Source organism: Xenopus laevis, chromosome 1L, assembly GCF_017654675.1.
Source record: "Xenopus laevis strain J_2021 chromosome 1L, Xenopus_laevis_v10.1, whole genome shotgun sequence".
NCBI classification, from domain to species: domain Eukaryota; kingdom Metazoa; phylum Chordata; class Amphibia; order Anura; family Pipidae; genus Xenopus; species Xenopus laevis.
The window spans coordinates 158,641,950-158,668,759 of NC_054371.1; the positions used below are offsets into that span (position 1 = coordinate 158,641,950).

Consider the following 26,810-nt stretch of genomic DNA (forward strand, 5'->3'; position numbering starts at 1 on the left):
CACTTCCTTGTTTTGTGATGAAAAGTCATGTGATTTCCCTCCCCACCCCTAATTTACATATGCAAATTAGGAATCGAAATTGGTTTGGCCTCACACAAGGATTCTGCTGAAAAAGGCAGAATACTGAATTCTGCTGAAATCCCGAATTCTGCTCAAAAAGGCCAAATCCCAAATTCGGTGCATCCAACAGCAAAATGTCTAAATTACAGAAAGACAATGCATAATATTTTCTTTTCTTTATTATCTTATAGCAAATATATACAAAAGCAAAAGGCAGCTGGTCAAATGCACTGCATACAAAACGGTGAAGCATTATCTCTGCTTTCGATACTGTTACTATCATTCTCAGTCCTCAAAATAGGGAATTTTCCAGGCTGCTGGTATGATGGCTGGAATATGCTACTTCCTTTTTTTTAAGCTTACAAACCCAGTTTTGGTATGGGATCAGAAATTTCCAGCCAGACATTCAATTCTCAAAAATGAACCCTTCTGAGAACAGTTACATTCCAGTTCAGTAATATACAATCACACAAAATAAATTGCATCCACTAAAAAAATTGTACAATGATGTACATATGAACAGGTCACAGTGGCTAGGTTTCTTTCATTCCTGTAATCCAGCATGGGTTTTATTTTCTGACTGCATAGCTGTTTATGTACAAAACCGTACAATATTTACTCAAGCAGAAGGGCGCAAAAACAGATGAATTTAAAAAAAACAGAATAAACACACATCTTCAGTGTCTTGGTGCAGATGAAGATGTGTGTTGTGGTATCTATTTTTATGGAAATACTGAAATTAGACGGACTAGATTACATTTCTATTACTTCACAGGGGTGGTATGAGAAACCTGGCAATGTTATATAGTGGAAAGTCATGTGTTCAAATCAAAGATTGTTAAAATCACATGTGAACAGAGGACAAGTGCAGGTCTTGGATATTAGGGAATAAAGAACAAAATAACTTCCTTTTCTCAAACTAAATATAATCAGCTTGCAAATTGAAAGTAATCACATTAGGAGGAGATTCACACACAGTTTGACAAGCTGCTATATAATTGTGCGTATCAGAAGTCTGCTGTTCAAATGGTAAAGGCATGCTTTAATGCCCAAAGGAGTGGCATAAAGTGACTGAATGTTGCTATGATGGTCTAGCTGATAGTCTGCTCAGCTAGCCACTTGCTGCAGCTTCATCTTTATCCTGCTTCAGTCTGTAATCTGCCAGGGCTGCTCTGATGGCATCTTCCGCCAACACTAAAAACAATGGAGGAGAACAAATACACAATCTGTTAAAAGTGATAAATCAACTAGCCAGAGATGAAAATAAGATGTTCAAATAAAGTATTTTTCAGTAATGTTAACAGTAGCAGAGATAAAGTATTTAAAAAGCCTCTGACTTTCTCTGCAACTTGTATTGGGTTGCTTGTAGGGATGCAAAGAATCCCAAAACCTTTGTGAAAGAAGCATACAAACCCAAATACTAACTTAATTTGCAATTCAAATTAGCGCTAGGAAGGTTCTTAGATTTGGCCAAATCTGAATCCTGCTGAAAAAGGCAGAATCTTGGCCAAATCCCGAACGGAATCCTGTATTTCATGCTTTCCTAGTTGCTCGTTAGCATTATTGCTTAAGTAAACAATACATCAATACATGAGCAACGAGATAGAAGCCTCCCAATATAGGGAACTATAGCGAAAACGAAAATTTAATATCAACTTCAACATACTGAAATAAGAAAATTACTAAATACATTCAAATAAAAATTCTGTACAGTTTCTTAAATACTCAAGTTTATCTTCACTATCCCTCTCTCAGCATCTGTTTTTCTTCATTTTGTCAATGAATCAAAATATCTTATAGGGGGGCTCCTTTTGCCAAGAAGATGTATTAGAGCTAATTTTTAATAAAATCACCAGACATCATGTCTCTCTACATGTCTCTACAGGATTTGAGCAAAAGGCAGCTATTTTGTTAATTTGTTTGTACTGGAATCAGTTATTTAACTGAGCTCTAATACCTCTGCTAGGAAAGGAACCCCCCCCCATAAGATATATTGGATGTAACAGTCAATGAATATCTGACAGACAACTCCTGCATGAAGACAGAATAAAGATAAACAGATGCTGTGAGAAGGATAGTCAAGACAAACTTGATTTCAGAAATGATGCAGAAAGTTTCATATTTCAGTATGATGAAGCTTATATCAAATGTTCATTTTCACGATAGTTCCCCTTAAAAAAAAACCTTCCACCTAAGGGAATTGACCAGAAAGTGTTTTCACCTCTACTGCCATCAACCATGTGAAAAATGCACTGCCTGAGTGACACACGTCAAAACACAAAGATGTTAGCTTTCCTAGCATCCCATATAGCCAGTGAGATATGGCAGCTTTAGCTGCATGTTGTTCATCTCACAGGAACAATACATGAAAATGTATTGTGGGTCTCAGTGAGAAATTCAGAATGAAATGCACCAGATCTTAAAGGCTGTTGTGGTTAATCTATAAAAAAAAAGAGTATTTTTACATTAAAATAGGCAGAAAACAAGATAACTCCTTAATGTATAAAATAGGACAAATACCACCCACTTCATCCCTTCACATATCTGATTTAGACAATATGTTCTGTTTATATACAAGCCATTGAATTAGACAGATGCTGTTAAACATTCATAAGTCTGGTAAAAGCATACATCCTTACTTGAACAGTGCAGCTTCACAGGGGGAAGGCAGAGTTCTTTGGCTATATCTGTATTCTTGATAGTCATGGCTTCATCTACCTGTGTTTAAGAAACAAAGCAACATTAACTAGCAAGAAACAAGCCATTGGTTTACCCAAAGGGGCATATTTGTTAATATTGGAGACAAACATCATTGGTGATGTTACCCATAACAACCAGATATTTGCTTTTGTTTTCTATCTTGTAAGTTACTCTTCAAATCTAATTGCAGATTGGCTGCTATAATAAACACCACATGTGATCTATGCATCCAATGTTAATAAACAAGCACTTAAGTGTATAATGATTCCTGCCCAAGAGTATATGACAAAGTTACAAGGTTATCTCAATATACCCATTAGAAATGTTACAAGCTGCCAGTAGAGTAGCGTTAAAGAAATTATTTTAACCTCTAAGACACCTGTTTATGAATATCATACTAATTCACAAAAGGGATAAGTAAATTCCTCAATACAGGGGCAACATAGATTAAAAAAAAATCTATTACATTACCGTTTTTCCCTTAACCCATTCTGTGGCCAGAGAACTGGAGGCAATGGCAGATCCACAACCAAACGTTTTGAACTTGGCTTCAATAATTTTTCCATTGGCATCCACTTCAATCTGCAAAGTGAAACATCATGCAAATATCAGTCTGATTATAACTGCCATCCCAGTAGTACATTGAAAAATGGACATTACAGCAAGAAAAGGTATAAAAAATAAACAATGTGATTGATTCCAGTATAGCTGGACCCTTTGGGCACAAAACCCCTCCCCCTGTAGGCCCTCCGGCCTAACTCCCCCCCGGGCAAATGCCCCTAACTTGATAGTCACCCCACTGTGCAGGTCCTCTCTTGCCGAGTTCACGGGCGCCATCTTCGTCCGAGCGCACTTCTTCCTGTACAGTAGGAGGCATTTGCTGGTTGGATCTACTGCGCATGTGCCCGAATTTCACGATTTATTTTTTCGGTAACTTTGTGACTTTCGGCGCATGCGCAGTAGATCCAACTGGCAAATGCCTCCTACTGCGCATGCGCCACCAGATACAGAAAGAAGAGCGATCGGACGAAGATGGTGCCCGTGAACTCGGCAAGAGAGGACCTGCATGGAGGGGTGACTAACAAGTTAGGGGCATTTGCCCGGGGGGGAGTTAGGCCGGAGGGCCTACAGGGGGAGGGGTTTTGTGCCCAAAGGGTTTCCTTCTCCTTTAAAACATTGAAAAACCCATCGCCGCTGATGTTGTCCATAGCAACCAATCAGATCTTCACATTTGTTTTATAACTTGTAGGTTACTTTTGAAATCGAATTGCCAATTAGATGCTATGGGCAACATCGGTGATGTTTTTCTCCAATGTTCTACACAGCATTATAAATAGGTCCCTAACTGTTTAATACTAAGTGGAGTGTTTATGAACATTGCTGAAAAGTACTCCATTAGTGATGTTGCCCATAGCAACCAATTAGAATCTTTGCTTTTGTTTTCTATCTTTATGTTGACTATTGAAATTTAATTGCTGATTGGTTGATATTGGGCAATATCACGGTGATGTTTGTCTCCAATGTTAATAAATACGCCCCTAAAACTAAAAAAAACATGTAAATCTGGTGAAGCCGAAATGAACACTTTGTTCCCCACAGTTTACAAATCAGTGATCTAAAAAGCATACTAAAGTAAACACAAAATGTCACAAGCCAATTCAACTTTATTATTACATTTCTACAGAGTTTTAAGTGACATTTTTATCCTTAGCAATTCTAAGGTCGCCCTACAGAATAATGAGCTGTTTTTGTAAGCAAAAGAAGAAAAAGTTTGGAAAACACAGATCGAGTTCTGAAAAGCGTTTACCTGTAGTTTCATGACATCTCCACATGCTGGTGCTCCAACCAAACCAGTCCCAACATTCTTTGCATTCTTGTCAAGGGATCCAACATTTCTTGGATTTTCATAATGATCAACTACCTGTGAGAAAAAGCAGGTGTATGATTTAATAGCACGATATAATAGACAATTGTTTATATCTTTAAAAATTAGCTAAGTTCATTTTTTTTATAATAGGAAAAAAGCACTGGTCTATCATACCTATTCAACCCAATGTGATTGTTTTGCCATCAATATGGATTCATGTATACTGTATAAATATGGCCAAGGTCACAAATTCTATCATTTTAAATGTTGCCTACAATTGCATAGTAAGTTAGGTTGAAAAAATGACACACGTCCATCAAGTTCAACCTTTTAACTCTATTTTAACCAGCCCAACGAAACCTGACTGACTAAATCATTGGCTCCAAAATCTGAAAAAAAATGCCCTATTAAATTATTACAACCAGAAGTGGATTATATAATTTTTTTTTTACAATTCTATACAGGTATGGGATCTGTTATATGGACAACCGGAAAGCTCTGAATTACGGAATGGATGTGTCCCGTAGACTTCATTTTATCCAAATAATCCAAGTATTTAAAAATGATTTCCTTTTTCTCTGTAATAATAAAACTGTACCTTATCCCAACTAAGCTATGATTAATCCTTATTGGAAACAAAACAATCGTATAGGGGTTTAATTGTTTACATCATTTTCTAGTAGATTTCCATAGGATAAACAAAAACCTCCTGATTTTGTAGGCAATGATGTATACTATATGTTGCTGGTTTTACTTTAGCCTGTAAATTAACATTATCTTCAAAAATGGCCCCTTTATTGGAGCTCCCCATAGATGTTCTCTGTTTCAAATGAGGGGTGGGCATGTCCTAATGGTCCCTGGCAGAAGTACAGTAGGAGGTGACGGGCAATCACAGCCCTGCAGTCACACAAGCAGAGACAGGCTTAATTTCCCTATCAGGTCAGCCGAGCTGCTGATTGGTTCCTATCCTACAGTGCAGTGTGTGGAGTGCTGCTGACTCCCCTGCACAGCCTGGGAAAGGAGGCAGCAGGAAGTGGAACAGATGGGCGGGAGAAGGGTGGGTTTTTGCATAAGTTTTCAATAAAGTAACCAGAAACATAACTTTTTCAAGCGCATTCTTTATATATCTAAAAGTGTTTAATGCACTGGTAGATTCTTGTACCTTTAAGGTATGTAGAGAAAGATCCCTTATTCGGAAAAACGCAGGTCCCAAGCATTATGGATAACAGGTCCCATACATGTACAATGGGTTTTTTTTTTAATTGCTCTTGCTTACTCAGACATACTAGTGCGTAAAACATTCAGCATAAATAAATACTGCTAACAATTAAGAGCTTCAAGGGTAATGAAACGGTGCAATTATGTGATTTGAGTGTTTTAGCAAGACAATTCTTAGTGCAGGTATTGGGCCCATTATCCAGAATGCTCAGAACCTGGGGGTTTCCAGATAAGGGGTCTTTCTGTAATTTGGATCTCCATACCTTAAGTCTACTAAAAAATAATTTAAACATCAACTGAACCCAATAGGTTGGTTTTGCTTCCAATAAGGATTAATTATATCTTAGTTAAGATCAAGTACAAGCTACTGTTTTATTATGACAGAGAAAATGGGAAATCATTTATATAAATTTGGATTATTTGGATAAAATGGAGTCTATGAGAGACAGCCTTTCTGTAATTCAGAGCTTTCTGGATAATGGATACCATACCTCTATTGTCTATGGCAGGGTATATAAGGTTGCAACAAAATGCAGGTGACAAGTAGCACCAAGTGTTATTGTAATAAAGCCTCACATTTTCATGCCAGCCGCATTTACCACTCTTAAGACAAACATGTAACGGTTCTATAAAATAAACACTAGCATAAGATTACCACTCGTTAATTTTTAACCATGTTATAACAAGCACTGCACATAATTACCCGTCTGCTTTACAAAGTTGGCTATGCAGCATTAACATTTTTAACAAGTTTTCTATTTTCATTAAAAGATTGTTTAACCAGCACAAAATAACACTACTTTAGTCATCATATTTGTACAGGTATGGACCCGTTATTCAGAATGCTCGGGACCCCTAATTTGGATCATCATATCTTAAGACTACTAGAAAACCATGTTAACACTAAATAAACACAGCAGGTTGGTTTTGCTTCCAATAAGGATTAATTATATCTTAGTTTGGCATTCCATAGTTCGGAGCTTTCTGGATAACGGATCCCATACCTGTAAAGCTTCTTATGTAAAACGTCCTTTTAAACAGTGTATTATCACTTTGTTTGAACTTTTAAATAAAGCATAACCTCGGTTTTCCATTTTCCATGGAGTAGGGGTTAAACAGTTGGAAAAAATAAATTCAAAGAAGTTAAAGGAGTATTTTGGAACTGAATTTAAGGGTGTAAACTGGATGAATGTAGGAATACAATAGAGGTTTGTTTTTTTAGTAAATCTGTGAAAGCATTTTGCACTGCGTGGTTCAAGAAACCAAGCCCTGAACTGTATTATCTAAAGCTCAATGAAAAACAGGTGAGACAGGGAAGGGGATTACATAGAAACACAGCCACAGAAAGGGTCAGTGCTTCTGGGAACCTGTGTATTCCAGGTGACAACCATCACAAACCTATGATCAGACTGCCACAAATATTGTTTCAACTCCACACACCTAAAACTGGATGTGAGCGCTTGCAGAGGCACAGAGGACTCTTTCCCACTGACTTCTATTAAAATTACAGTGCATATTTGACTAGCGCTATTGGTTTAATTTCACTGAGGATAAAGCTGTAGTACCTCAACTTTGTGCAAAAGTGTGAAATATACACTGATCTTCATGTATATGAGTGATTGCATCCAATTATATCTGACGAGCAATTACAACATAAACATCCATAATGCCTATAGCATGAGGTGTTTCAAAAATCATGATTTTCTCAAGGACAGCTACAAAAGGTCAAAACACCCTTACTACATTCCCTTCTAGGGATTCACCGAATCCACTATTTTGGATTCGGCCGAACCCCCGAATCCTTCGCGAAATATTCAGCCGAATACTAAACCATATGCAAATTAGGGGTGGGAAGGGGAAAACATTTTTAAATTCCTTGTTTTTTGTCAAAAAGTCATGCGACTTCTCTCCCGCCCCTAATTTGCATATGCAAAATTAGGATTCGGAATGGGTTCTGCCGGCCGAATCCTGCTGAAAAGGGTGAATCCTGGATTCGGTGCATCCCTACTCCCTTCACATTCAAATGAATGGCAAAATCTCTAGCTATACTATGTTCTGTGATGTCAGCTTAGCGACATTACCAGCTACTAAGTGTTTCCAATTCACATGAATAAATTTTTTTTTCCCAAGCCACCCATGGCAGCATATCACCAACATGAGTATTCCCCGCCCCTCAGGTCACTGGACAGGAAAGGGTTAACTCCCAACCCTATAACATCCGCTCTGCACCGCCCCCACCTTGTCTTTTTTCCTGTCCAGGTCACGTGTGTAGCTTACCGCTTCCAGGGTCTCTCTGCTCTCTCTCTGCCCTGATGCCTCCCATATGCTCCCCGGAGGGGATCGCGGTGGAGAAGGACCAATGGCTGGGTCACATTCCACCTATCAGGCCCACAGTTAAATACTGGCCGTGTTGTTTGGTGGCGAAGTGCGGATCCTCTGAAAACCGCTTCTAACAGACGCAGGAAGTACGTCATTTTCCTCCCAGAGCCAGGCGTTCTTGCGTTCCACCGGCCGGATGTACGCGTCATTTCCGGTCGCGCGTCATTCCGGTCGCGCGTTATTTCTGGAGCGACGGACGCGTGCGCCGGCGTCTGACGTCACGACGCGCGACGGAATTGGAAGTGAAGCGTGGTGTGTTGGTGAGCATGAAGGAACTTAAATTCTCAATTTTTGGACGCAAGGGTGCTTACTATTGCCTGTCTCATAGGTTACAGACAACATGGATCAGTCTGGCTCTGGGAGAGGAGTGCAGCCAAAAGTTTCTAAGTAAGCAAACGATAACAGAGTTATTGTTGGGGAGAGAGTGGAGGCTAATGGTGCTTGTTTCTTTCCTATTAGCCTCTCTGCCTCTACTGAAGCACAGAAGGTGGAAAGTCAACAAGCAAGAAAGCAGTCGGTGGCGGAGCAACCCTTAACGGCTGAGCCTCAAACTTCTACAGCACCCCAATTGGATGCCTTAGTGTCCCTAATTAAGCAAGCAGTGGTGCAGGGGGTGCAGGAAGCATCCTCTTCAAACAGGAGGCCTAAAAGGTCTCGGGAAATGCTGTATGAGTCCCTTTCGGACATTTCAGAAGAGGAATATTATGATCCGGCGGATGATCAGTCGGATTTATCAGAAGAAGGTGAAATTTTTTCTGAGGATGAGTCTGCCTTTGATGCCTCCACAGTAGAGAGTCTGGTGAAGGCAGTTAGGAAGTCATTAAGCTTAACGGAAGAGACACCAAAGAGTTCTTCTGCAGACAAGTTGTTTCCGTCTGTGAAAAAGCGTTCCTCTACCTTTCCGGTTCATGGCTCAATTAAGGAGCTAATTAGCTCAGAGTGGAAGAAGACGGAAAAGAGAGTGGTTATTCAAGGTAAATTTGCAAAGAAATACCCTGTGGATGAGCCTAATGCAAAGTTGTGGGATAATCCACCTAAAGTTGATGCGGCAGTGGTTCGATTGGCTCGGAAAACTACCCTTCCGGTTGACGATGCGGGTGCGTTTAGAGATCCGATGGAAAAGCGGATGGAATTGGATCTGAAGAAGGCGTTTGTCTCTGCCTGGGCATCTTGCAGGCCTGCAGTTGCACTAACTTCAACCTCTAGGGCGATGAAGATCTGGGTAAACAATCTAGAGGATGCCATTTCTTCAAATGTCAAAAGATCAGTCTTGCGAGAGATGTTGTCTGATCTAAAGATAGCTACTGATTTCATGGCAGAAGCTTCCATCGATTTAGTCAGGTTGGCAGCGAGGTCAATGGCTCTTTCAGTAGCATCAAGGAGAGCACTATGGCTGAAGTCCTGGTCAGCAGACACTGCCTCTAAAGCCAATTTGTGTCAGTTGCCTTTCGAAGGAGACAGATTGTTCGGTGAGAGTCTGGATTCAATTATTAAAAAGGTGTCTGGTGGGAAAAGTGTTTTTCTTCCACAAGAGAGGAAATTCAGACGTCATGGGCCAAGAGCTGAATCACCTAAGAATAGGAATTTTCGTAACTCAAGGCAGTACAGACCTGGGAGATCTCAAGGCAGACAGTCTCCATGGAGATCTTCTAGAGGGGAGCCACGACAACCGGCAAAAAAGGCAACTGGGTTCGGCTCCTCCTCACACAGAACACAATGAGATCAGGCCGGCTCAAACCTGTGCAGTAGGAGCGCGTCTAGCACTCTTCAAGGAGGTTTGGGCCGAGAATATTCGGGATCGTTGGGTTTTAGAGATTATAAGAGAAGGTTACCATCTCGAATTCTCCAGGATCCCAAGATACGATGTGTATCGAGTTTCTTTGGTGCCGAAGGTTCAAGGTGCAAAGGAAATAGTCCAAGAATATATGGATCAGTTGCTAGAAACCGGTGCTGTAGAACCAGTACCCCGGGAGCAACGAAGGAGAGGGTTTTACTCCAAACTCTTTCTAGTAAAAAAATCCTCAGGGGCCTTCAGACCAGTTCTGGATCTTCGTCCACTAAATCAATTCATACGTTGCAGAAAATTCAAGATGGAGTCCCTGACATCCATAATTGCAGCAATTCCGCCTCGAGCATGGTTGGTAAATCTGGATCTCAAAGACGCGTACTTTCATGTTCCAGTGTACGGTCCACACAGAAAATACCTGCGGTTTGTGTTTCAGGAACAACACGTGCAGTTCACTTGCCTTCCGTTTGGCCTATCCACGTCTCCAAGGACTTTTTCAAAGGTCTTAGTAACAGTAATAGCTTTACTGAGAGTGAAGGGGGTCCCAGCCTTCCATTATCTGGACGATATACTTCTGGTGTCCAACTCAGAAGAAGAAGCTGTAAAAAACAGAGACAAAGCGATTGGAATCCTGCAACTCTTCGGCTGGGTGATAAACTGGCAAAAGAGTCATCTGGTGCCAACTCAGAAGATAATTTTCTTGGGAGCCAGCTTGGACACTCTTCAAGGGATAGTGTCTCTTCCAGATCAGAAGGTCTCATACATCATGGACCGAGTGAGATCCTTTCAACAGCTCACCAGAGTGTCAGTCAAGGATTGCATGTCAATTCTGGGTCTATTTTCCTCCACCATTCAGATGGTACGTTGGGCAAGATGGCACATGAGACCCCTTCAAATATTTTTTCTGGGTTCAGGGTCGACCAATCCCATAAATCTGAAGAGGCTTCTTCATATTCCAAGTCAGGTGATGGCGAGCCTAGACTGGTGGTTGATCCCGAGAAATCTAACCAGAGGAATGCCGTTGACAGAACCAGACTACGTCACAATTACAACAGACGCCTCTCAAACAGGCTGGGGAGCCATGTTAGACGATCTGTCAGCTCAAGGGCAGTGGGAAGTCTCTCATCTTCCTTCCAATGTATTGGAGTTGAGGGCAATAAGGATGGCTCTGTTGGCCTTTTCGGAGAGGATAACACACAGGTGGGTGAAAATCCGTTCAGACAATGCCACGGCGGTGGCATATGTACACAGACAAGGAGGCACCAAGAGTGCGCGGTTGATACAAGAGCTGTCAACTATCATGTCATGGGCAGAATCAAACCTAAGAGGTTTAGTAGCCTTTTTTGTACCAGGCAAAATGAATGTGCAGGCGGATTTCCTAAGCAGAAATTCCTTGGAGCCAGGAGAATGGTCCCTGAATCCCGTTGTGTTCCAGACCATTACCAAGAGATTTGGCAATCCAGAGATAGACCTCATGGCCTCGGATCACAATCACAAGTGCAAGAGGTTCTTTTCAAGGTACCCGTCCCGGATATCCAGTGGGGTAGATGCCCTAAATCAGAACTGGAGAGGGATGTTCGGGTATGTCTTTCCACCCTTTCCATTAATTTGGAGGGTATTGAAGAAAATAGACAAAGAGGAGACACAGGTGATTGCTATAGTCCCATTCTGGCCCAGGCGTCCCTGGTTTCCACTTCTAAGACAGATGTCAGTGGAGCCTCCAATGAAACTTCCAGTTATGAAAGATCTGCTGATGCAGGCCCAGTTCCATTTCAGGAGGTGTTCCACCTGTCTCTGAGGGCGTGGAAGTTGAAAGGCAGAGGTTATCAGGTATAGGCCTCAACAAAGATCTGATAGAATTGCTGTTGAAGTCTAGAAAGCACTCTACGTCAAGTCAATACTATCGTGTCTGGTCTTGTTTTGTCAAATTTGCGGAAGATAAAGGATTTGATCCCAGATGTCCTGGGGCGTCAGAGTTGGTGCAGTTTCTCTTTGCTGGGTACCAGAGAAGGCTTAGTGTCAGCACTTTGAGAGGACAAGTTTCGGCACTGTCGGCATTAACTGAAAAATCATGGGCGGAGGATCCGTTGGTCATTCGCCTGTTTAATGCACTTAAAAGAGTGTGTCCAATAAGACGACTAGGGGTACCTCCATGGGATTTGCCTTTAGTCTTAAAGGTTTTAATGGCAGCTCCTTTTGAACCGTTGGAAAAGGCTTCGGATTGGCATGTTACTCTGAAAGCTTTATTTCTGGTGGCGATCACTTCAGCCTGCAGAGTAGGGGAAATTCATTCTCTTTCAGCGAAGGAACCTGATACGGTGGTGTTCCCAGATAAAGTGGTCTTGAGACCAGCGTTTGAATTTCTTCCGAAGGTTGTATCACAATTTCATATGAATTTGGAGATAACTTTGCCCTCCTTTTGTCCAGATCCCAAAACAGTGCGTGAACAACAGTGGCATACGTTGGACCTAGTTCGAATAATATCTCATTATCTGACCCGTACACAGGCGTGGAGGAAGTCAGAAAGACTGTTTGTCATTCCGAGGGGTCCTAGAAGAGGTTGTGCCCCGTCTAAAGCGACTATCAGTCGATGGATCGTTGAATGCATAGTGTTCGCCTATCACAAAGCAGGCAGAGAGGTACCTAGAGACTTGAAGGCTCACTCTACTCGAGCATTGGCTGCTTCCTGGGCGGCGGAAGCCAGAGCGCCGCCAGACGTAATTTGCAAGGCTGCAAGATGGTCCTCCTTGCATACATTTATAAAGCATTATAAGTTAAATGTTTTTCTTTCCCAAGAGGCTAAATTTGGGAGAAAAGTTTTGCAAGCTGTATTGCATTCATAATAAATGTTAAGCATCAGTTGTTGTCCCTCCCTTCTTTTGGCTTTGGAAATTCTCATGTTGGTGATATGCTGCCATGGGTGGCTTGGGAAATAGAGAAATTTAATTACTTACCGTAATTTCTATTTCCAAGTCACCTACCATGGCAGCACTCACCAACTTCCCTCCCTTCTGAAGCTAAGAAACATAGACAAGGTGGGGGCGGTGCAGAGCGGATGTTATAGGGTTGGGAGTTAACCCTTTCCTGTCCAGTGACCTGAGGGGCGGGGAATACTCATGTTGGTGAGTGCTGCCATGGTAGGTGACTTGGAAATAGAAATTACGGTAAGTAATTAAATTTCTCTATTTCTTTTTTTTTTTAAAGAAGTCAACTTTCACTCAACACTGGTGCCTGTAAACACGTGTTATAATCTTTACACAACCATGGAAAGATATTGTGCAGTTTCCAATCAGGGCTGTCAAGCCGCTGGCAGCTAAGGAATCTTAGAAGATTAGAATTGGCTACCGTTCTGCAGTCCACATTGCAGCCAATGGAAATCAAGGGGTAGGAAATTTTAATTAAGACAAAAGGTATTTTAGAGGTGTAGAATGTACAACTTAAAGGTGTGGTTCATTTTAAAGTTAACTTTTAGTATGTTATATGTGAATTCTATAGGTTTTTTTCAATTATTTGCCTTCTTCTGACACTTTCAAACGGGGGTCTCTGACCGCAGCTAAAAAAATCAAATGCTCTGTAAGGCTACACATTTATTGTTAGTGTCACTTTTTATTACTCTTTCTATTCAGGCCTCTCCTATTCATATTCCAATCTCTTATTCGAATGAATGCATGGTTGCTAGGATACCGCTTGCTGAAACTGCAAACTGGAGAAGTGCTGAATAAAAAGCTCAATAACAAAAAACAACATTAATGAAAAATAAAAACCAATTGAAATTTGTCTCAGAACATCACTCTCTGCATCAGACGAACAGTTAATTGACAATTATTTGACACTATGGGGGGGGGGTGTTCACCAAAGTGTTGGAAAGAAAGCAGTTGTTAAAATGCTGGTTATCACATTTTAGTAGTGGCAAAATCTGGGCAGGTATTGACAGTGAAATGGTCATCTCTGCTTATAATGCTATTTTCTGACAAAACTGTCAGTAGGGGCAGAAAAGGTCTGTGAATTTGTTGCTGCAATTGGGACATTTTGCCTTAAGAGTCCATGTTGCTAATTCAGTTCTTGTGTCCAGTCAAGAGCTTGATAGTGATACATTTCCACTAGCATGTGTACATTATATAACAGTGTGTGTCACCAGAGAAGTCTCCCTTAAACACTCACACTGGCGCTTGGGAGGGATACCCTCAGTCATTCGTTTATTAGTTACTAACTCTCGAGTCGCACACTTTTCCTCTGAGCCATCTAGACAAGTAGAGATCATGTGACAGAGCCGCTGGCTGATGTTACAGGATTACGCCGGACTGTGGATCAACACAAGCGAAGTTGGCAGCAGGTCTCTAGCAGCAACTATACGACGCATGTAGAGAAACGTGTGGGTTTACGGAACGCATTTTAGGACATCCCGCAGCAAAATGCATCTCCTTCCTGTGATGTCCTATGCCTTTGGAATGGCGCATCAGTTGCTTTTACCGTCAGTCATCATCCACATTTCCGTATGGGTTAGCGTTGGTTAAAAAGTAACTTTCACTGACATCTGTGTACCTTATACTTATGTAACACTCGTTTGTCAGTCCGCACACTACCCTGTTACGTACCCAACTTGTACGTCAAACACACACACACCGTCCTACCTTCTTATGATAATAAGCACAAGGCACCCGAAGGTCGAGCACCCCATAGCTTCTCCAAAACGAGCAAAACACCCGACCCACACCAGCCATAGTAGCGTGGTAGCTGCTAGTTCCCAGTAGATAAGACGCCGTGGGTGACGTCACGAACGTCTCCGTCACGTGACCTTCGGCGCGTATTCGGCGCCTTCGTCAAATGGTGGTCACGCGGGGATTGGCTGGAGCCGTACGCTACTACAGTGCTCCACTTAGTAGTTGTTTACGCTGACTAGCTTTAGGATTTTTCTTTGGGGCAGGATTTTATTCAGTCTTCCCTTGAGGCTACGAACCTGTTTACATACTTGCTGGTTTCTATAAGGTGTGTGTCCTTAATATTAGGGGGTTATTGGAGGCTGTTTACACATAATGCTGTTGTGTGGTAACTCGGAGGGCCCAAGAATAAGCAGAAGCCACCCACACGTCACGTAGTTCCATTAGTCTGATTTATAGCGGCCATTGGCCCTGCTGCATCAGGTAACACGTGCTATTAATGACAAAAGAGTTTTATTAGACATGTTGGACGAGAATAAACCTGGGTATTGCGCTTTATAGCAACCTATACCCAATACGTACCTACATGTGAATAACAGCCAAACTGTACAATGATCAAGAAGTGAAGACATATAAATATCCCAATGTAAAGTGTAGTGGCACTTAAAGGGGTTGTGCAACTTTAAATTAACTAACCCCCGAAAATTTGTCAGCGACGGCTTCACTCACACCGCCACACTTCGCCAGGCGTAGATTTGCTAGGACATTGCTAATTCACTAAAATCCGAAGTTGCGTCCAGGATGCCGGGGAAGTTGCGCTAGCGTAATTGCGCCAAGTGAAGCGAAGTTGCGCTAGCGATGCCTAATTTGCATACGGGCAGGAAGTTAAAGTTGAATGGACGTATATGTTGCAGCAAATACATTACACTACACAATCCCGGGAAAACTTAATAAAATAGAGTTTTTATATTGCCCTACACATGAGTCCACTGTATAGTTTATGTGCCATATGTTAGGAAATGTAGGGGGGAAGCCAGTTACCCCCCAAAAAAATCAGGCTCTTTTTCAGCCTATCACCCTGAAAAAGTAAAAGTCGCCAGAGTTTTTTGGGACTTAAATTAAATGAAAAAATGTTCAACTATTTTTTGAGGAAGTCCTATCTACTCTATTGCACTTTGCCTGGTCTGAGGTGGCGAAGGCAAGTCGTTCAGTAAAATCCACATATTAGTGAATTTGCGTAGTTACGTCCATTCGCCAGAGCGCAAATTCGCCAGGCATTAGGGAGCGAAGTACCGCTAGAGTCTATCTCCTTCGCTAGCGAAGTTACGCCAGTTACGAAGTTAGTAAATCGGCGATGTACCAAAATGACGTCACGCTAGCGAATTTTTGCACGCATTAGTCACTTCGCCCTTTAGTAAATTTGTCCCATAGTATGATGTATGGGTGATATTCTGAGACAATTTGCAATTGATTTTCATTTTTTGTGGTTTTTGACCCCCATTTGAAAGCTGGAAAGCATCAGGAGAAGAAGGCAAATAATTCAAAGATTATAAATAATGAAGACCATGTCAAAAGTTGCTTAGAATTAGTCATTCTATAATATACTACAAGTTCATTTAAAGGTGAACTACCCCTTTAAATAAACAGTATATGTGCCATGGTATAGAAGTATATAACTGGAATATGACTGCATTTAAACATCCAAATAAAAGTTTCTTGTGTAGGATATATTACATATTAACTGGCTAGATTGTAATAAGATTAAAGGGGACATTTTACATAACCTTCATATTCAGATATATGATTAATCTTTCCCAAAACAATGTAGTGATGCAGGAAAAAAAAAGTTTTGAATGCGTTTTTACCTGCTAAAAGTGTCATTATATCAGAGCTGCAATGAGAGGTGGGAGTGTCTGTTCATTCTCTCACAGGAAATGGTGACAGCACTGACTGACAGGCTGAACTCTGCTGTAGCTTGGAAAACTCCTCCCATCTCCCTGCCTGTGTGTCTGTTCCATGTCTGCACATAACTGTCCTATGTCCATCTCTCTGCCATATACCTGCCACGTGGGAGCTGTAGTTTACGAACTTAAGGCTGCACATTTTGGACACCTGGGATGTGGGGGGCCTTTCTACCACTTTCTAGAAACATAATAGATGGATTTTTCCAAGGCCGCTTTATGCTAGTTATTTGCAGCTTGGAAGTCTTCCAGCCACCCTCCCCTTACGTGCACAGATTTATGCTGAAGCCGTTTGTAAAGCAAGCGTTCTCCCTCTATCTGATCATCACTGCGGCCTAGGGTTGCCACCTGGCCGGTATTTTACCGGCCTGGCCGGTAGAAATGATGGCTGATCCCAATGTTATTAATAGGGAAAAAAGTTAAATATATAGGAAGGCCGGTATTTTTTTCCAGAAAAGGTGGCAACCCTACTGCTGCCCCCTGCGACCCACCCCCTCCTCGTTGTGTAGTGCAGGGAAATTCATTGGGGAGGAGCAGGGTGGGTGACGAGTGGAGTTAAATCTAAACAGTTTCAGCGTTAAGCAGGCTAAATGTGTCACTGCTGGGACACAGCTGCTTTAAATCAGTGGATCACTTCTTCTCCTAGCTCCTGCCTGCCTTGCTTGCCTGCCTGTGTTCCATTCTGCTCCCCTCGCAACCTAATTGTTCGATGCCCTGTGCTTGTGTGACCCGCACCTAACCCGCCCTGCTGCAGCCCGCGCCCACCCTTTCTTCCGGGGTCCTTTTATAGACCCGTGCCACCCTGCAGATGACATCACAATGATGTAACAAAAGGGGCGGGGCGAGCAGACGCGAGACTATAAAACCGGAAGTTGGATGCCGGCATTTGAACGTGGCGGGCAGGGAGGGCAGGAGAAGAGCTCAACCCGCACCCGCCCGCCACCCACGAGGAGCAGTGCGAGGTCGACCCAAACCCGCCCGTCCCGCGGGTATTGGGTCGGCCCGCACATCACTATTGTGTAGTGTGGAAAACACATTGTCGAGGGGGAAGAGTGGGAGGGGAGATGAGTCGCTGGTCTTCGACCATCTCCTGAGCTCCATTGTTCAGTCTGAAGGTGCACTGAGTCTGTGTGCAAGGGTGCCTGCCCGAAGTTGGGCGAGTGGGCGGGGCAAGCACAAGCAGCCCTGAGAAGGACCCAGGCTTGATTGACATTTTTATCTTATAGGGTTACTTGATTAATTAGCCTTTAAAAATTACCTAATCTATTACTTTATACTCAATCCATCAATTCTCCACATTATTAGTTAAAATTTGCATATTTGTTACATATATATAGGGAGGTTTTTTTTTTTATACAATTTGTATATATCAAGAAGGTATATTGTACATAAGTTTAGATAAAGACCTCCTAAAAAGGACCTTAGATTGAAGTCTATGTTGAGGCTCTTAGGTTCCAGTGTTCCCATTTTATATATCCTTCTGCTTTCGCATCTTCTACAATGTTTCCCCCCTCCACTTTCTGGTTAATGCCTCCACACCCCAATATGTTAGACCCTTGGGGTTACATCTATGTGCCGCCTTAAAATGTTTATATACACTATGGGTTTATATACCTTTCTCTATATTTCTCAGATGTTCCCCAATTCAACTTATTTTGTCGTTTGAACCCTCATCAACTTATTTTGTCGTTTGAATACTAAGCTCAAGGAGAACGAGCCTTCCTGTGGGTCGGTTTTAAAAGGGGATTTCCAGAAACTGATTTCCAGTGCACTTACCCTTTACTCAGAAGCTCTAGTCTAGTGAGAAAGCAAGGAGCTTTTAGGGCTCTTACAGACCAGTTAGAGTTACTTTCCGGTTTCATTCGTTCAGCCGCAGGGGAGCGCAGGAGTAGATGCACTGATTTCTTTTCAATGGGGCTGTACTCACACAGACGCATGTAAGCGCCGAACGCATTTTGGGATGCAGCATGTTGCATTTTACCTGCAATCGGTGCTTACATGCATCTGTGTGAGTACAGCCCAATTGAAAACAATTCATTGCATCTACTCCTTGCGCTCCCCTGCGGCTGAACACATGAAACCAGAACGCAGGGGAGCGCAGGTAAAAACGCTCGCCTGTAAGAGCCCTTAAGCCCCAGCCCATTAACATACACCTGTAATCATACCTTGTTTTAATGGCTCAATGTCAGCTATAGGCAATTTTTGGCTGCAATTTGTGCACAAAACACAGAAAAAAATCACCAGCGCTCAGTCTAACCCATACTGTGGCATTGACCAGCTGCTAGAAGCACCTTGCCAGTGCTCGGTCTAACCCACAATCTGGAGTTGACCAGCTGCTATAAACGATTTGAAGCCAATAATTGTACACAATGAGAAAGAGAAAAATTGCCGGCACATGGTTTGCCTTTAAAAACAATTATTACAAAAAATGAGGTGTTAGTACCACACATTGGCCAACATATGTAAGCTGTCACGGAGCCGGGATTGGGCAGGTATGGGACATCGGGGTGCAGAAATAGGCATATTGGGCAATTGTAAGCTGTGGGAGATGAGAGGGAATGTTTAAAAAGGAGTTTTTTTTAGCGAACCACTTTAGGGAGGGAAGGAGAAGATTCTTCTTATTTCTGGGGAACAATCTAAAAACAACTGAATTGAAGAAATTATTTGGCAGATGAACAATTTTATTGCCGGTAAATTAGTAATACCAGCCCCGGTTCTAGCTGGTGTTTTTCTTGCTAGCCCAGTCAAATATCAGCTGTGTGGCAACCTTAGGGGCTATACCTATTTTCACTTGGCATTGTATAAAATAAAATGCTATCAGGACATTTATAAGTATTCTTTTGTGTTTGAGTTGTTATTGGTAAGGGATTTCTCCCTACCAAGTCCTCGTACATACTGTATACCGTATACCAGGTAGTAAACTAAAATACATAGGAAGTTTCCTGCTATCGATTGCGGGGTAATGTCTGTACATATTTTGTCCAGGTAGCAAAGAAGGTAGTTACTTAGTGCTCTATGTTCAAGGTGGCTTCCAGCCAATCCATGTGATAGGCAAAATCAAGCTTAGTAATCGTCATTTCAAGTGATGGGGGGAGGGTTGATATCCAGGAATACTGTGTCTCCCAAGATTGCCCACAAAGATGTGATATGTATCTGAAAATGTAGCGTGAATTTACAATAGGAGGTGACAGTCTCCCAGAATTGTTTGATCAATGGATAAGACCATAGACAGTGGTAAATATCAAAATAAGCAATCGTTTGGGTTATCGATTTACTCTGATAGTATGTTACAAATCACTATTTGTGCATAAAGCCTAATTTGGAGATATATTTGTTAAAGAATGAAATGGGGAAAGTATAAATGAGAGAATCCTTTAAACTAGGCTTGTTGAACCAGAGGGGTAGTTGAAAATAAAACAATTTCTCTTTGTCAGAGTTTTGACATTTGCTTATACAATCACCCCAACAAAGAATATTTGTAGGGGAATTGAGATGTTGTAACCAATTAATATTTTTTCTTTTCCATTTAGGAGACTGGAGGCTAAGCCGAGCAGAGGAGACTCACGTTCCTTGATAAAGGGGAAGGAAAGTCTTTTTAACTTGTGGGTGCCACAATTTAGGCATCCCAAGTGATTTTATTTACTTAACTGATAACCCAGGCTGCTGCTCCTGTCAACAGAAAACTGCACCGGCCTAGTGTTCTTCCAGAGATCACCACAGAGTGATTCTCTTTTTCCACTTCTTCAGACATAACTGCATAGTGGTGTGAAATAGCTGTTTTTTTCTGTTGTTAAAGTATGGCTTTTCACTCTGCTGTGTATGCACAGCTGCGGGAATAAAGAATAAGCATGAACAGGATCCCTCTGTGTAGCTCACTGGGCCTCTGCAGTTTTCTGTTGATAGGAGCAGCAGCCCTGGGTAGATACAATCACTTAGAGCTGCCTAACTTTTGGTACCTTCAAGTAAAAAACTTGCTTCTCCTTTAAAGGTAAGTAAGGGTAACCTGATAATCATATTTATGTAATCAGTATAGTATTTGCCATACTATAAAATTGTTTCTATAAACTTGGTTATCTTTAATTTCAGAGGGGTGTTTTTTGAATTGTTCATTAAGCATTTCTAATATATTTTCTTTAGATTGTGTAGTTATTTTTAGATCTATATTAATATATTTGTCATTTTCAGAGATGTGCCTGGTTAATGCTGACTAGTTAAATCTCTGTAACCAGGTACCCCAAGACCATCATTTATTTTTGGACAATAACATCAAAAAAATTAAAATGTAACAAAGTAATAACAATTTGATGAACTGTGGCCCTACATTGATAGCACTGATGTGTTTGTTTTAGAAACACTACTAAAGTTTATACAATCAACCTGCTGTGTAGCCATGGGGGCAGCCATTCAAAGCTGGAAAAAAGAAAAAAGGCACAGGTTTACATAGCAGATAACAGATAAACTATGTAGAATACAATGGGATTCTACAGAACTTTTCTGTTATCTTCTATGTCACCCGTACCTCTTATCCTTTTTTCAGACTGAATGGCTGTCCCCATGTTTATCTGTATAAACTATAGTAGCCTTTCTGAAGCAAACACACCAGTTTTACCAGTACAGGGCAACAGTACATTACATTTTAATTAATTGTAAACACTTTTTTAGTTTCGGTAGAACAATTTTTTTGATTTTTTCCCTTTCCAAATGAATTAAAAGTATTGAGCAAATTCACCATAGGATAGATGCATTTAAGAAAGATCAACATTTTTTAGAAGGCAGTCCTTCCTTTTAAATTTAATGGTGCATTTTTCTGTTTATTATAAAAATGTGCCATCTTTTTTTTATCATTGGAAGTCATCAAAAATAGAGCCAATAAAGATCTGCTGGAAGTTATATACCTAGATTTTTGATTTTAGGATTGTTTCTTTTCGATACCTAGTTGCAATAGGACTTCAGCAGAAGAAAGGCCTTATATATTTATTAGTTCAGTCTTTTGGGTTTAAACCCAGAAATAGACTCAAAGTTTGTAATATTGAGAAGATATTTTTATATTATGAGAAGGATTTTTCACAATTAAGAAAACTCAAATGCTGGTAAACACACGGATAGATTATTAATATCCAGAGCAGGTAATCAGGAGGACATCTTGAGATATCTGATGAGGGATTCCAATGTTATGTTGAACAGTAGGAGTGAGAGAGGCCAACCCTGTCCAGTCCCTCTTTTTAGGTGGATTACTCCTCATATTTCATCAGCTGCGATTTTATGTCTCTTCGAAGAAGTGTATAGCAGCTGAAAAATATTCCATCACTAGCAGATTCCATAGCGGGCACTATTGCTACTTCTATTGCGAAAGCCATGTCAAAGGTTCAGGAGGTTCCAGTGGAAAAACACAAGCGCACACTATCTAAGCGTGACGATATACCCTCCCGCACTTCTCACTCTCCGGATGTATCTGAAAGTTAGGGATCCAACAGGGAGGTATTTTCGTCCCCTGCCCAATCAGAAGATGACGACAACGATGAGGAAGAAAATACCAGAGAGAAGGATACCTCTCACGACATTGACGGCATTATCATGGCCGTCATTGAGGTGCTAAAGCTTGACTCCAACGCAATTCCTCATATCATAAAGGTCTTTTTAAAAGAAAGAAAAAAATCTGCAACCTGCTTTCCCTCGCATGAACAGCTGACAGCGGTAATCCAGGATGAGTGGCATATACCAAAAAGGGCTTTTCAGGCATCACGCAGGTTCTCCAAGTCCTACCCCTTTCAAAGGAGTTTGTGGAGAAATGGTCCGTTCCACCACTAGTAGATGCGCCAGCCTCACACCTTTCCAAAACAACTACTCTACCAGTCATGGACACAGCCACCTTCAAGGATACTACAGAGAAGAGGTTGGAAGGATCCCTAAAAGCGATCTTCTCAGTTGCAGGATCAGCTCTTCGGCCATCCCTAGCCTCAGCATGGGTGAACAGGGCCATAGAAGCATGGGCAACCTCGCTCATACTGGGCACACCCCAGGTAGAACTCATTCACACTGCTCGTTGCATAGCAGAAACCAATGCATTCTTATGCAAAGCAGTTCTGGACACGGCATAGCTCATAGAACGTACCTCGGAGCAGCACCGCGGACCTTATGGCTAAAGAACTGGTCATCCGGCATCAGTTCCAAGAAATTCTTTACAATTTTACCCTTGAAGGGTCTTCGACTATTTGGGGAAAAAATTATCAGGCAACAGGGGGTAGGAGCACTTTTCTACCACAGTCCAAATAACGTTCCGCCTCAGCCCCCTGTAGGGGGTGATTTTTTTTCGTGGCCAAAGCAGCAGGTCAACAAAAAAATCAAACTCTCCATTCAGGTCATCCTTTAGCTCCAAACCATCAGACAAACCTCGTTCAGAATGGAAACCGAACAAGCCCCAAGGCAAGGTCACCCATGACAAGCCCTCATCGGCATGGCTGGGCACTCCCTCCGAGGTCACAAAGCACATAGGGGGACAGCTTCTCCAATTCTAGGAGGCGTGGCTATGCCACTCTTTAGATTCCTGGGTGAAGGAAATAGTCACAGACGGCTATCACCTGGACTTCACTTCTCTTCCCCACAGGAGATTCTTCATTTCAAAAGTCCCGTCCACTCCAAGCAGAGCTCAGGCCTTCCAGGAATGTGTCAGATGTCTTTGGGACCTAGGGGTTATCGAACCAGTCCCATCACAAACGAGATTTTACGACTACAACTCCAATCTCTTCATAGTTCCAAAGAAGGACAACACATTCAGACCGGTGCTGGACCTCAAAGAATTGAACCTCTTGATCAGATTTGTGCAGTTGAAGAAGGAAACCTTGTGCTCCATAATCTGGGGAATGGAACCAGGACAACTGCTGGTGTCCTTGGGCATCAAAGACACTTTTCTCTGTCGTCTCTGGGGGACACAGGGACGCTAGGGGTTAAGCTCCATCCTCCAGGAGGCAGGACACTTATGAAAAATGTAAGGGGCGTGACTGGAGAGCCAGCTTGACCCCACACACTTACTGTACTAATCAGTTTTTTAAGTGTCCTGCTGTCAGGAGGATTGATTTTATCTGATGGGGAATAATTTGCTTTCTTCATCAAGAACACTACATCTGACCAAGTCAATCCCAGAAGCAGGCGTAACCCTGGCATTCTAGAGGGTGATTTCTACGTGGGAATCCACCGTGGGGTAGGTTTCCCAGCCCGAAAAAGGCTGGATGCAACCCCCCAGACGTTCCCGTTCCTACTTGGAGCACACGGTGGAAGAGGCTGATTTACAGAGGGGACTCTCAGGTAAGAGTTCACCCTTCCTGCCTATCCAGCACGTTACAGGCTTCGGTCCCATTCAGGTAACCACGGCTGACATTAAGGCAAAACAAAACCCCCACTTCTCCTCTCTCTACAACGGGGTGCTACTGACAGCTGTATCCCACCCCCCTCTAAAAGTAAGGTGACTATCGCTCACTAGAAGGGACTTGCGCATTTCATCGCAGCCCTGCGGTCCGCGCAGCTTTCCTCTACTCTTCGCATTCAAAGAGGAAAGGGCGCGCGGCTGCAGGGAGGTGGTCGGCACGGGCAACAGCGCCTCGAGGTGCACGCAATTGCGTGGGCGCCATTTTGGTTGAGGGAAGGTGAATCGAAGCACGCCAATTACACGGGCGCCATTTTAAACTGCCTTAACGCCACTATACACTGTTACAACAGCCGACCCACGCTCCAGTGCACCTATACAATCAGCGCAGTGACAAGCAACGGTGCTCACATCCTTGGTCGGCGGATTAACCCGTTCCTCACCAGGGGGGGCTGCAAGGGACAGACTTCAACAGTCTACAACAGTTTTTCCCTCATATCTGCAGGATGGCAGAAGGTAAGGCAGGGGGATTATTCCCTAGGGTAGGGGGAAAAGCCCCAACAACGGCGCAGGTCTCCCACTTTGCCTGCACAAAATGCCAAGCAAAATTTTTGGGGGGCCAGAATGAGTCGCTGTGCAGATCCTGCTCTGGGGGACAAATTAATCCCTTACAGCACCAACCTCAGGTAGCAACCAATGATTCACAGGGCAATTCTCAAAATACAGGAGACACTGCCACACAAGACGCAATAGTACCACCCTGGGCCATACACCTTTCTTAATCCTTGGCATCCTTATAGGGACTTCCAGCTATTGCTGATAACCTGGGAAAGGTACTTTCAAAACTTAACCAAAAACACACAGGCAAGCGAAAAAGAGCAGATAGCCCTAAAACCCTTGCTACCTCACACATTTTTTCTGATGTATCATCAGAAGATCAGGACTCTTCCCAGTCGGAGGGGGAACTTCCTCAGTCTAATGCATCTTCAGAAGATGACGAGAATCAAGGGGAAAGCAACCAAAAGGAAACGCAACATGATATTGATGGCATTATTAAGGGAGTACTCGAGATACTTAATATCACGGCGTCACCAGATGAAAAGGCTCAGACCACAGGCCTTTTTAAACGAAAACAAAATCTACATCTTGTTTCCCCGCACATTACCAATTGACAAACCTTATTCAAGACGAATGGAATTTTCCGGAACGAAAATTTCAAGCCGCTAAAAAATTCTCTAAGTCCTATCCATTCCCTAAGGATGTAGTGGATAAATGGTTCAATCCCCCATCCGTGGATGCACCAGTTTCCCGATTGTCGAAATCTACTACCCTGCCGGTTACCGATGCCGCTGCATTCAAAGATCCAGCAGACAGGCGAATGGAAGGCACCCTGAGAGCTCTCTATTCAACCTCAGGAGCTGCATTACAACCGTTACTGGCTTCAGCATGGGTATCCAGGGCCATACAAGCCTGGGCTGAGGCCCTTCTCAAAGATGTGCAAGAAGGAGTACCCAGATCCGAACTCACTGCATCCATCCTATCAATCGTGGATGCTTCAGCTTAACTGTGTGACGCCACACTAGACGCTGCACAAACCACAGCTAGAGCATCAGCACTATCAATATCAGCAAGGCGGATTCTATGGCTTAAGAGTTGGTCAGCAGATCTCAGCTAAAAGAAATCCCTCACATCACTTCCATTCAAGGGAAAACGGTTGTTCGGCGAAGAACTTGAAAAGATCATTTCCCAAGCCACTGGGGGTAAGAGTACCTTCCTTCCGCAGTCCAAAAGCAGGCCAACTAACACCCCTAGAAAAGGACGGTTTTTTCGAGGCCAAAGCGGACGTTTTCCCAGAAGGAATCATTCTCCACCTAGATCACACTTTCGCTCCAAGCCAAGTGACAGAGGTCGGCCAACATGGAAGTCTAACAAAACCCACAACAAGCCGACACACGAGAAATCGTCAACAGCATGACGGCCCACTCCCTCCGGAATCACAGGAACAAATAGGGGGCAAATTACTGCGATTCCGGGAGGCATGGATCCAGCACTCTTCAGATGCCTGGGTCAAAGAGATAGTATCAGAGGGGTACCACATAGATTGCCTCAGTCTTCCCCCCAACAAATTTTTCATGTCCAGAGTTCCCTCCAACAGCATCAAGGCTCAAGCTTTCCTAAAATGCATCTCCAGTTTGGAACTATCAGGAGTCATAGTGCCTGTGCCCTCTCAAGAAAAATTCTCTGGTTTTTACTCCAATCTATTCATCGTCCCAAAGAAGGACGGATCATCCAGACCGGTGCTAGATCTAAAATTGCTGAACAGATTTGTCCGTTCGACCCGATTCAAAATGGAAACCCTGTGATCAGGGGAATGGAGAAGGATCAACTAATGATGTCATTGGACATAAAAGATGCATATCTCCACGTCCCAATCTGGCCTCACCATCACTGATTCCTACGGTTCGCATTTGCCAACAAGCACTACCAGTTTGTAGCTCTACCTTTCGGATTATCGACAGCACCACAAGTGTTCACCAAACTGATGACGATCTCGGCGGCGGCTCTAAGACTAAGGGGAATTTCAATCACTCCCTATCTCGACGGCTTACTCATAAAAGCCAGATCAGTGGAAAGAGCAAAAGAAGACCTTCATCTAGCGATCTCGTTGCTACAAAGTTTCGGATGGACCGTGAATTGGTCAAAATCCAATCTACAACCCAGTCACCAAATGACCTTTTTGGGGATGGAATTCAACACGATCACACAAGTAGTCTGTCTTCCTCTCGACAAACAGAAAAGACTCAGAGACCAGATAAAACGC

At 42.6% G+C, this 26,810-nt stretch overlaps 1 protein-coding gene across 1 annotated transcript; it reads right to left on the bottom strand.

The window, feature by feature from the left end:
* Window positions 1–241: 241 nt before the first annotated feature.
* iscu.L (iron-sulfur cluster assembly enzyme L homeolog) lies at window positions 242–14,777 on the bottom strand. Its single transcript, NM_001087232.1, is given in 5 exon segments — window positions 242–1,254; window positions 2,700–2,778; window positions 3,232–3,342; window positions 4,568–4,681; window positions 14,642–14,777. Coding segments are annotated over 5 exon segments (477 nt in total). The 5' UTR covers window positions 14,732–14,777; the 3' UTR covers window positions 242–1,171.
* Window positions 14,778–26,810: the final 12,033 nt, after the last annotated feature.